At 41.0% G+C, this 12,320-nt stretch overlaps 1 protein-coding gene across 1 annotated transcript; it reads right to left on the minus strand.

Annotated features, from left to right (window-relative positions):
* Window positions 1–101: 101 nt before the first annotated feature.
* LOC119914147 (transmembrane protein 187-like) lies at window positions 102–1,718 on the minus strand. Its single transcript, XM_038733213.1, has one exon. It carries the CDS (start codon window positions 1,615–1,617, stop codon window positions 832–834), a length of 786 nt encoding a protein of 261 aa, XP_038589141.1. The 5' UTR covers window positions 1,618–1,718; the 3' UTR covers window positions 102–831.
* Window positions 1,719–12,320: the final 10,602 nt, after the last annotated feature.

Consider the following 12,320-nt stretch of genomic DNA (forward strand, 5'->3'; position numbering starts at 1 on the left):
CCTTTCATTCTTAATATGGATTGTATGAAGAGTATACTGTATTGTGTCAGAGGTTCCTTTATGGGGACAGTTACCCAATCTTAGAAATCCTGAGGTCATGGTTGAAGTCCCCTTAGTGCACTTTATTTATTCAGTCATTTTTCCCCACAACACGAAGGTCTAGATGCTGTTCCACAACCACCTCCACAAAAACATCTGATTGAAAATATCAAATCCCTTGTTTATTTTTGTTACCTAAAAATGCCAAATTTACCCTTACAGAAATAGCATTTGACATTCATGTTTTCACATGTGAAATTTACAAAGACCACATGTGCCTGTTTTGAATGAATCACATATAAAAAAGCATTGATATGTGTAAAATCTGAATTTCATGTGATTACATTTCATTTGCGAGACATGAGTTTGAAGTTGCATGTCTTTGTCATGTACATTTATCACATTGTAAAGAAATTTCCTTCATTAAGGGTTACATCGCACAGGTCATGTCGGGGCGCTTAACAGAGGGTGTCAGACACTCTGAATCTGGACTTGCTTTTAAAAAGGAGGTGTAAAAAGGTTTTATTATGGAAAATGGAGAGTTGGGTACTTAAGATTTTAGGAAATGCACTATTTGTATTATGAGTCATAACTTTCATTAAAGCTTGACTGGCGGGCTGGGTGGACATCATGACTGGGTGAGCCCACTGTGGAAGGGTTTTTATCCTGTCCATTATTACAGTCCACTGTGGGCTGTATCGGTTTTTGTGATTCCAAATCTAATTCAGAGTCCAATCAAAGCCAGTTGTTTAATGTTGAATAGCCCAGTTACATAAGCCGATCAGAGCGTCCTCACTCCCGCTGTGAGGCGGTTTTTCCCTGCACCCTCTCTGTCAGCGTGGTCAGGAAACAGAAGCTGAAGTGGAACTGCAGCACGTCGCACACTTTGGACCAAAAGTGTCCGGTGAGCCGTTGGAAGAGCGACTGGCGAGCGAGCCAGTGATCCAGCAGCTTTAGCACCACGAACCCCGCACAGGACAGCAACGCCAGCAGCATATATCCGCGCGTGCGGCTGTCCCCGTGCCCCAGCTGCACGCGAACTCCCTTGTACGCCGCAAGGGCGACGTGACAGCCCAACGCCATTTCGAAGCCCCGCTCGTGCGCCAGCGCCAGACCGTAGCTGAGGATAGAGAACAGTTCCAGCGCTGCCGCGTCCGACACGCGCCACTTCGCCGGTCCCTGCTCTATATAGCGGATCCACACCGGGACCCACGCGAAGATCGGTAATGTGAACCACTGGTCGAGCACGGCGGGAGCGCGCCGTAGCACTGCCAAGCGCGTCCACTGTACGGGTCCGTAAAAGACAGCCATGAAAGCGAAAACTTGTCTCATATACCGGCTCCGCTCCGTTTCGCTGATGCCTCCCTGCCACCGTAGCCAATACAGTCCCATGCAGATGTAGGCCAGGTTAACCAGACAGTTACAGGGCATCGCCAGGAAACCGGGCATGTGATCAACCCTTTTCTCCGCATAATGGTCATAAGACAAGTCCACCTCCACATTGGCGAACAAGCTGGTGTTCGCCAAGGCGACGCAAAGCACAAACGGCGCCGATACGTGAAGCAGAGCCGACTTCATTACGGCTTTGTAGAAAACGGGTCCTTCGTGAAGCTCGAGTCCCGTTCCTGAGAGAAGACCAGTAGGAGTTGTTATTGTTATTCCGGGTTCCAAAATCACATGATAGAAAATGGAGGGTTCGAAGGCAACCGCCTTGCAAACCTGATTCAAACAAAACTATAGGCCTACCTATACTTTTTTATTTTTAAAATTTAAAATGATATATAAATTAAGAATACAGACACACTGAACAAACACATAGGCCTAAGGTTTAGAAAATATTTTTTCTATTCTATTTCCAGCTAAGCAAAGGGTAGGCTACGGAATCGCATTGCATTCACCAAAGAAAAAAGAACTGGAAGTCTTATATGTCATAATTACGAGATAAGATGTCATAATTACGAGAAAAGATCTCTAAATTAGAGATAACTGGAAAGGAGCCATTTATTACTGAGTTCAGTAAAGTTATATATATTATAACTATATTCACAGATTCGAACTTCCGGGATCAATACCTCGTAAGCAAAACGTGTTTAAAACACAAACGACGCCTCTTTATTATCGTAGTTAAGTAGACAACAAGCTACAAGTACATTTTCAGATAAATTAGTCTTCCTAGGAGCAGCACAAATAACACTGGTCTCTACGTGCAGCAGGTTGAGACGAGACCGCAGGGACCGTCTACAAAGTGCACCACCGAAAACACATTCTGCCGAGAAATTCAATAACTTCACACTTATACAATGTAGTGCCCCCAAAATCACCTTACACATTAATGATATACTGCTGGTTATACTACAACACTTAGTTGTAGTAACACTTAGTGTCTCAAAAATCACCCCAGGTATCAGTGATCTCATGTTGATGAGACTACCAAGCCTGTACTGCTGTATGGTATTTAGCAGCAAGATGCCTCAGCAAGACTACTTCCATAAGCCTCTACAGAAAACTGCAGAGCTGGAAACCAAGATCCACCAGTTAGAAGTAAATGTGGAAGTCCTCCCTGGATCTCTGGTGCAAGTCCAAGGAATAAATGACTTCCCTGGGAAATGGGACTACTATTTCCTGCTATCACCTGAAGAATATTATCCAAGATTAAATGACTTCTGTCTCAGTAGGATCTGGAAAAACATGTCCATGCATTTATCTTCAGTCAACTTGACCACTGTAACGATGTCTTTACAGGTCTTCCTAAAAAATCCTTCAGACAGCTGCTATGGTTCTTGACCGTCGTTTTCATTCTGTCAGAGAACTGGTTTATAAAACACTGAATGGTTTTGGGCCAAAATATATTTCTGATCCACCCAGACCTCTCAGGTGATCTAAACAGAGAGAAGTTGTGTTCAGTTTATATACTTAAATAATAATAATAATGATGATAATAATGAATTTTGGGGGCGGCGCGGTGGTGCAGTGTTTAGCACTGCAAGAAGGTAGCCTTTCTGTGTGGAGTTTGCATATTCTCCCCGTGTCCGCGTGGGTTCTCTCCGGGTGCTCCGGCTTCCTCCCACCCATCCAAAGACATGCAGGCTAGGTTAATTGGTGTCTTTAAATTGCCCTTAGGTGCAAATGTGAGTGTGACTGGTTGTCTGTAGATGTGTGGCCCTGCGATGGACTGGCGACCTGTCCAGGGTGTACCCCGCCCCGATGTCAGCTGGGATAGGCTCCAGCCCCCCGCGACCCTGTACACAGGATAAGCGGTTGACAATGGATGGATAATAATGAATTTTATTCATAACACACTTTACATTTGAAGAAAATCTCAAAGTGCTACAGGGTAAAAGCATAAATATAAAAACAAAGTTGGTCATAAAGCAGCAACCAGCAAGGTTAATAAAAAGTTATAAGTTCTGCTAAAAAGAAAGTTGTTAAGTCCTTTTTTTAAACTCTCAGTAGTCTGAAGTGCCTTCCGATGGTCGGGGAGGGTGTTCCAGAGCCCAGGAGCAGCACAGCAGAAAGCCAGATCACTTATGGTGCTGAGCTTCTGGGGAAGCAGAGGCCATTTGAGTTTGTTAAACGAAGGGATCGTTTTAAAGTTAAAGGGGTAAGTAGTTCTTTCAGTGCCATGGAGCCACTGGTGAGAGAGGAGGGAGACATTGTATTCAACCCTGGCAGAGACGGGAAGCCAGTGAAGTGAGAGGAACAGAGAGAAAAAGAGAAGGATGGAAGGAGAGAGAGGGGAGAGAGGCAGTGTACATAATATAGACACGCAGAGGTACAGACAGTAAAGATGATGTTGCTATAGACTAAATGAAAAATGGTACAGATATTTAAAGTAATGTTAATGATAACAATCGTAATGATAATGATTATAATAACAATAATAGTTGTTGTAGCAGAGGGTGTCGAGCAGCAACACGGGGGCAGCAGGTGACCCGCAGCCACAGATCCAGACTCCACAGCTCCAGAGCCAGAAACACCTGCAGGAAGTGATAGGAGGAGAGAGGAGAGGGACGAGAAAGCACAAGACTACCGGAAAGGGGAGAAGTTGTGTTAGTAACATGCAATAATGGGATGAGGTTGCATACAGAGGGAGAGAAAGTAGAGGAGAGAGGAGCTCAGTGCATCATGGGAAATCCATGATGGGAAGAATGATTTTAAATTCTATTCTGGATTTTGCTGGAAGCCAATGCAGAGAAGCTAAAACAGGAGAAATATGATCTCTTTTCCTGGTTCCTGTCAGAACACGTGCTGCAGCATTCTGAATCAGCTGAAGAGTCTTAATGGACTTTTTTGAGCAGCCTGATAATAAGGAATTGCAGTAATCCAGCCTAGAAGTAACAAATGCATGGACTAGTTTTTCGGCATCATTTTTAGACAGGATGTTCCTGATTTTCGCAATATTACGGAGGTGAAAAAAGGCGGTCCTAGAAATTTGCTTAATGTGAGACTTAAACGACATGTCCTGATCAAAGATAACTCCAAGATTCCTCACAGTGGTGCTGGAGGCCAGGGTGATGCCATCAAGGGAAACTATATCTTTAGATAATGCATCACGGAGGTGCTTAGGCCCCAGAACAATAACTTCAGTTTTATCTGAGTTTAACATTAGAAAATTACAGGTCATCCAGGTTTTAACATCCTGAAGGCACATTTGAAGTTTAGCTAACTGATGAGTTTCATCTGGCTTGATCAATAGATATAAGTATAATCTGCATAACAATGAAAGTTTATGGAATATTTCCTTATAATATTGCCTAAAGGAAGCATATATAAAGTGATGAGGATTGGTCTGAGGACAGATCCTTGTGGAACTCCATGACTAACTTTGCGTGCATGGAGGACTCATCGTTAACATTTACAAACTAATAGGACTTAAACCGGCTTAGAGCGGTTCCTTTAATGCCAATGAAATGTTCCAGTCTCTGCAATAGGATCTGATGGTCAGTGGTATCAAATGCAGCACTAAGATCTAATAAAACCAGTACAGAGACAAGTCCTTTGTTTGATGCAATAAGGAGGTCGTTAGTAATTTTCACCAGTGCTGTCTCTGTGCTATGATGAGATCTAAATCCTGACTGAAAATCCTCAAATAAACTATTGCTCTGTAGAAAGTCACACAGCTGTTTAGCAACTGCTTTCTCCAGGATCTTAGAGAGAAATGGAAGGTTAGATATAGGTCTATAGTTGGCTAAAACATCCGGATCAAGTTTGGGCTTTTTCAGAAGAGGTTTAATTACAGCTACTTTAAAGTACTGTGGTACATAGCCTGTTGATAAAGATAGATTGATCATATCTAGTATAGAGGTGCTGACTAAGGGTAAAACATCTTTAAGCAACCTAGTCGGGATGGGGTCTAAGAGGCAGGTTGATGGTTTAGATGAAGAAATTATTGAAGTTAGTTGGTAAAGGTTGAGGGAAGCAAAACAGTCTAAACATATATCCGGTTCTACAGCTGTTTCTAAGGTTCCTGAGTTTAGAGATAAGTCGGTGCCAGTTGAGGGCAGGTCTTGGTGAATTTTGTCTCTAATAGCTAGAATTTTATCATTAAAGAAGCTCATGAAGTCGTAACTACTGAGAGCTATGGGAATACTTGGCTCAATAGAGCTGTGACTCTCTGTCAGCCTGGCTACAGTGCTGAAAAGAAACCTGGGGTTGTTCCTATTTACCTCTATTAATGACGAGTAGTACACTGCTCTGGCATTACGGAGGGCCTTCCTATAAGTTTTAAGACTATCTTGCCAAATTAAATGAGAATTTTCCAGTTTGGTGGAACGCCAATTCCTCTCAAGTTTCCGCAATATTTGCTTTAATTTGCGAGTTTCAGTATTACCATGGAGCTAAACGTCTTTGTTTTATTATTTTCTTTTTTAGAGGTGCTACAGAGTCGAGTGTCATTCGCAGCGAGCCTGCAGCACTATCAACAAGATGATCGATTTGGGTGGGACTGAAATTAGCATTGGAGTCCTCTGTTACTTTGTGACTTTAATGTATTTAGAGCTGATGGAAAAGCATCCTTAAATTTAGCCACAGCACTATCAGACAGACATCTTGTATAGACATTTTTGCCCAATGGCGTGTAGTTCAACAATACAAACTCAAAAGTTATCAAACAGTGATAAAGAGGGATTCTGTGGGAACACTATTAAATGTTCAATTTCAATACCATATACCAAAACAAGGTCGAGGGTGTGGTTAAAACAGTGAGTCGGTCTATGAACACTCTGAGAGAAGCCAATGGAATTTAACAGAGAGATAAACGCAGTACTAAAGCTGTCATTCTCAACGTCCACATGAATATTAAAATCCCCTACAATAATAACTTGACAAAAACTCTGCAAATTCAGATAAGAATTCAGAGTACGGACCAGGTGCTCGGTACACTATAACAAAAAGAATTGGTTGCAGTGATTTCCAACTTGGATGTGAAAGACTAAGAACACGGCTTTCAAATGAGTTATAGTTTAGTTTAGGTTTAGAGCTGATTAGTAGGCTAGAGTCGAAGATAGCTGCAACTCCACCTCCTCGGCCTGTGCCTCGAGGAATGTGAGAATTAATATGACTAGCAGGGGTGGATTCATTTAGGCTAACATATTCTCCATCACCGAGCCAGGTTTCAGTAAGACAAAATAAATCAATTTCATAATCTGATATTAGTTCATTTACTAGTACACCTTTAGAAGAGAGAGATCTGATGTCCACATAGTCCACATTTAATTTTCCTATTAGTTTGGACTATTGCTCTTGTGATTTTAATTTTTATGAGGTTTTTATGCACAGCTCCTCTTCTGTTTACCTTTGATTTAAATAATTTCGATGGTCTGGGGGCAGACACCGTCACTATGTTACTACGAAGTAACTCCTGAAATGGAGGAGCAGAGAAGTATGTTAGACTGCGACTCTGCGTAGGGTTTTGGGTGGGTAACTGCTGAAATAGAAGGGCAGAGAAGTATGTTAGACTGCGACTCTGCGTAGGGTTTGGGTGGGTAACTGCTGAAATAGAAGGGCAGAGAAATGTGTTAGACTGCGACTCTGCATCCTGGTCTCAACTCTGGGTTGTCATGGATTTGGTCCACTAATAAAATTGGCCAGATTTCTAGAAATGAGAGCTGCTCCTTCCCAAGTGGGATGGATGCCATCTTTCCGAACCAGACCAGGTCTTCCCCAGAAAGTCTGCTAATGATCTACAAAGCCCACATCGTTTGCTGGACACCACCTCGACAACCAGTGGCAGAATGACGACATGCGGCTATACATGTCATCACTGGTCAGATTTGGCAGGGGTCCAGAGAAAACTACGGTGTCCGACATTGTTTTTGCATATGTACACGCCGACTCAACATTAATCTTAGTGACCTCCAATTGGCGTAACCGACGTGAATAACAATCTTACTGTATTTATGTTTATCCTTAGCCAGCAGTTTCAAATAAGATTCAATGTCACCCGCTCTGGCCCCAGGGATGCACTTAACTATGGACGCTGGCTTCGCTAACTTCATGTTTCTCAAAATGCCAATGATCAGAGTTGGTTTCTCAGCGGGTGTGTCGCTGAGTGGGGAAAATCTGTTAGAAACGTGAACAGGTTGATGGTGCCCCGTGGAATGCTTACGACTATTCCTCCTTCGGACAGTCACCCAGCCCCCCCTTCCTGGCTGCACAGAGGATGCCGGGGGACGGCTACCAGAGGCTAACTCAGGCCAGACTTCTAAATCACTGAGCCTCGCCTCCATGTCCATGTACTTGTTACACGTACCATTGCTGCTAAAGGAGGTAGAGGAGTAACTGAACATCTGACACACCGAGCAGGAGAAAGTAGGAGAGAGAGAAGGAGAAGCCATCGCTAGCTGCTAAGCTAAATTCGCTAAGCACTGTAGCGTCAGCTACCAAAACTTTTGAACAACTATGAGATTGAACAGCAGTCACTAAAAGATGGAAAGAACTGTGAGTGCTTAGGCAAAATTACTGTAAGAATAAGTGTTTAGTGGACAGTTGGCTGCTGTAATCTAACAAATGTAACTGGTATTTAGTAATGGCTTTAGAGTAGACAGGGAAAATCTGAAGTTGGTCGGACTAATTCTCTAGGAGGAGTTCATTAAAGTATGGAGTGTGTAAAAAAAACAAAAATAACCATAAAATGCAAAATGGCCAACTTACAGTTGTGATTAGGGCATCGCTCCAAGAGGCTTTTTGGTACGTCTGGACATTATACATGTGCCTTCGAAATTTCATACATGAAGGTGAAACATAAGGCAGGGGCTGCTTCATTAAAGGTCACTTCCTGTTGCCAGCAGGTGGTGCTATGGCTGTGGGTGAATTTCAGCATGCACATGTGTTCAGGGCGGGACTTTTATACTACATTCCAAATTCCAAATTACAACAAGTTACAAGTTACAACAACTTCCTCATTTCTGACGAATCATCGATATTGGACGCCACGCCATGGCCACACCATTCCATTTTAATCTTCAATGGCTTTAGACTAGACAGGGAAAATCTGACGTCAATCGGTCTATGTAAAAAATTCTAAAATAACCATAAAATTCAAAATGGCCGACTTCCTGTTGTGCTGTTTACTGAAATCTTTCAAGCTTCACAGCATAGCATTATCACTGTCTTAAGGCTTTTCTGGGACAGTTTTAAAGTTGGTATTGCCAACATATCACAGCATGAAACATGGCGCTAGTACTTTGAGTGACTGATGGTCTAAGGGCAGAAAATTGTTTTCTTCCTACACTTCATCTTTTATGCAAGTACTTATAAGAGTGCTATTTTTCTCCTTTTATTATGTCTTATATATTGTTTTAAATCTTTTACCTGTTCCATCTTTATTATTTTTCTTCTTATTCCAGTCTGTCCACATGTGTGGGGTTTAGGTCAGGGATGTGGGGTTGTTGATTGTTTTCCTTCTGGTTGTTCTTCTCCTTCCTTGACTGGGACCAGTCAAGGACCTTTTGTTCCCCAAAACACAGATGTTCAGACTGTGTGAATGATCATGCAATTGTTTGCTCTGGGCCAGACGTTAGTGACTGTCTTAGGAGACTGAACCTCTGGTCTAGCTGATTCTGTTGTAATACTCTGTTTAGTCTCTTTTGTTAAATAAATTGTTCAAAGACAATGGTTCATTGTAACTCAAATATTTGCTCAACCTCTCACCAGGAATACAATTTCCACAACAGATGGCATATAGATGTGTTCAAGGTGGGACTGTTATCAAACCTGATTTGGTACAGATGTGAGCATGTATACTTAAGTTATAACAACTGCCTGTTTCGTAGTGAAACATTGATATTCCACTCCACGCCACAGTCTGCCCCAATTGACTAAAACTCATAAGACTGCACAGCAAAAATTTGAAGCCATACAGACTAATTCTGTAGGAGTTCATTAAAGTGCGAAGTGTGTAAATTGCCAAATATGACAATTAAATCCAAAATGACTGACTTCTTTTTGGTTGTTGACCCACCTGGCATGAGTGCAAATTTTTGTATGTTTGGACCGTAAAAATTACATGTATTTGCAGAAATGCTTCTTCAGATTTGTGTCAGGATCAACATAGCATGGTAGGGATTTGAACCATCAATCCTTGTATCTGAAGAGCAAGCACCTCTATGTTACTGAGATACACTGTTTAAGTGCTGGTTTTAACTTTCTCTGTTGCTCTGGTTTAATGGACATGAAATGCCTCCAAAACACCAACAGAGGGCACTCAATGACCAAACATTCCCGGCACACCACTGTTTAACTTGTAAATATCCCCTATCATGTTGTATCCCCTGTTGTCGAATAACATGTATAGAGCGATCAACTATTTTAAGGAAACACTGATATCCACGTAAACAATTATTGCATTTAGAAAAACTAACAACATACAAATTTACATACAAACCAATGCAAGTCAGTGGGACCTGAACTCCACATAGGTTGGATGTCAGAGGTGGGATTCAAACCCATGACCAGAATAAGAAGTAGAAATTAGATTTTTCAATCACTTAAAATCAGTTAAACCCCAGACATACCATCACAAAGCCCTAACATACCAGGAGCTGAAACCAGAGAAGAGTCCCTTCAGCCAGCTGGTCCTGAGGCTCTCTGCAGTAACAAGTCCCCAACAGCCTCAGGACAGCAACACCAACTCAGACCAAACCAAATTATCAACAAGCAGAAAGAAATATATTGAATACAGGAAAGAAACGAAGTAAATTACAATGTTATTTGACCCTAAAAAGAGAATTCACACTGGCAAACTACCTGAGCACAATAAAATGTCCTAAACTAAGAAAAGTGTTGACAACATACAGACTGAGTGAACACATTCTGGTCATAGAAAAGGGTCGCCACAGACAGAGCTGGCTACCACAAGAGGAAGACTCTGAGGACAGGGAGAGACAGAGCTGCACTTTCTAACCACATGCCCTAAATAAAACATTAAGACAAAAAAACAAACATTTCCCAAATATACCCTGAATTCAAATCTATATTAGACACACAGAAACTCCCCTATATACTGGGAGAAATGCCCAAATGTCAAATAATTGCTACAAAATAAATCTCGTCATGCCACGAACTGAGGACAACCAGTGGAAACTCAGACTGATAAATAAATAATTGTACTAACTTTCAAATTATTATTATTTTGATTGTTTGATGTTTAGAGTCTGTGGGCACTGTTTTTGAGAAATTCCATCTATTAATTTCAAAGAATTTCAGGATAACAATAAATTAAGAATAGAGGAGAAGGGCATGTCGCAAACATACTACCACTACATACATAGCAAACTGTTGCACGCAATGTTCACTGTTCAGTGTTTTGTTTTTGTAATTTATAACTGCTAAATTGAATGGTCTTGATTGGATTAATCTTGTTATGTCATATTTAAATGTAAACTTTTTTGATTTTGTTGCAAACTGCTTTGGCATGAAACATTCATGGCAATGAAGCACACTGCACTGAACTGAGAGAGCTAGAGAGAGTGTAAAAAGTGCATGAGGCAGAACTAGTTTTGTCAGTTGATGACACTACAGTTTCAGAGAATGAGGAAAATCTGAGACACAAGGAAGAAGGATTAAAATACAAACACTGGAAGACATGAAGGCAGCATAAATACAAAAGTGACGCAAACACAGGTGGCAGAGAGACAAAGACAGAGCGACTAAGGAACACGCACAAAGAAAGAAAGTTGCCAAGTTAAGAGGGAAAAGTGGTAAGAGACTGCATCTACTTATGAATTTAGCAAAATATATGTTGTGAAATGTTGCTTCCACAATTACACATTATAGATTTTGAAGAAGAATATCAAAGATGGGTTATTAACTACAGAGTACTGAATAGATCAACTTAACAGTGGAGGGGAAAGAATTCATACCGTATATGCAATGTAAAAATTCTCTATCACAAATTAGTCGTACATTCAAAATATTAAAGATACACTAATCAATAATAAAAGAGACAAGCTCACAGTGAAGTAGTGGTAGTATTGGAGCATTATCAGCTAAATCTACTTATGCAGCAGAATGGCCCCTTTGTCAGTTCTTATATTAGTTGACAGTTATATCTGATTCGTTCATATGTAAGAAGCAGTTGTAGGTATGTTTAGCTGGTCAGGGTCAGGACATACTTTCTATACTGTTGCTGTTGTATAGTTTAGATTATCTGTAAAGATACATATTCATTTGTTTGCATCTTATGCTTTTCATCTTTCAATCTTTATCTTAACTTGTAACTATAGCTGTCATATCAATGTTGTCGTAAGGTAAGAACACAATGCTTCCCTTCAAAATGTAATGGGGTGGAAGTATAAATTAACAGAAAATAGAAGTAGCCAAATAACGAACAAGTACCATGAAACTGCATTCAAGTACAGTCCTTGAGGAAATGTACTTAGTTAATTTTTATCACTGGATCTAATACAAGACTGGAACATACCTTCTACTATGCTGTAGAGCAGAAAGATGTGAATGAAACATGTTCAGTTCATCAATACAAGTGTTAAATTATGTTATGTTTTGCCTGTGAGAGTACTATGTGTGATATGAATATTGAGACATGCTCCTCTCTGTCTCTGTCCCATTAGTCTGTAATACGACATAAGAGGATACACATACCACTGGACACAACCACACATGCTCATACAAGTCACCCACGCATTCATTGGGATTCAGGTGTGCATATGGAGATCAAATTTGATGATTCTGAACTGGGAATGGAATTGATAGAAACTAATTGTCACAAAGAAACAATGAAAGTGACCATCCAAAAATCAACCTTCAGCCTGAAGTGCAAAACA

Source organism: Micropterus salmoides, unplaced genomic scaffold (genome assembly GCF_014851395.1).
Source record: "Micropterus salmoides isolate LMB-PRFRI ecotype aquatic unplaced genomic scaffold, ASM1485139v1 Ms_hic_scaffold_1, whole genome shotgun sequence".
Lineage (NCBI taxonomy): Eukaryota > Metazoa > Chordata > Actinopteri > Centrarchiformes > Centrarchidae > Micropterus > Micropterus salmoides.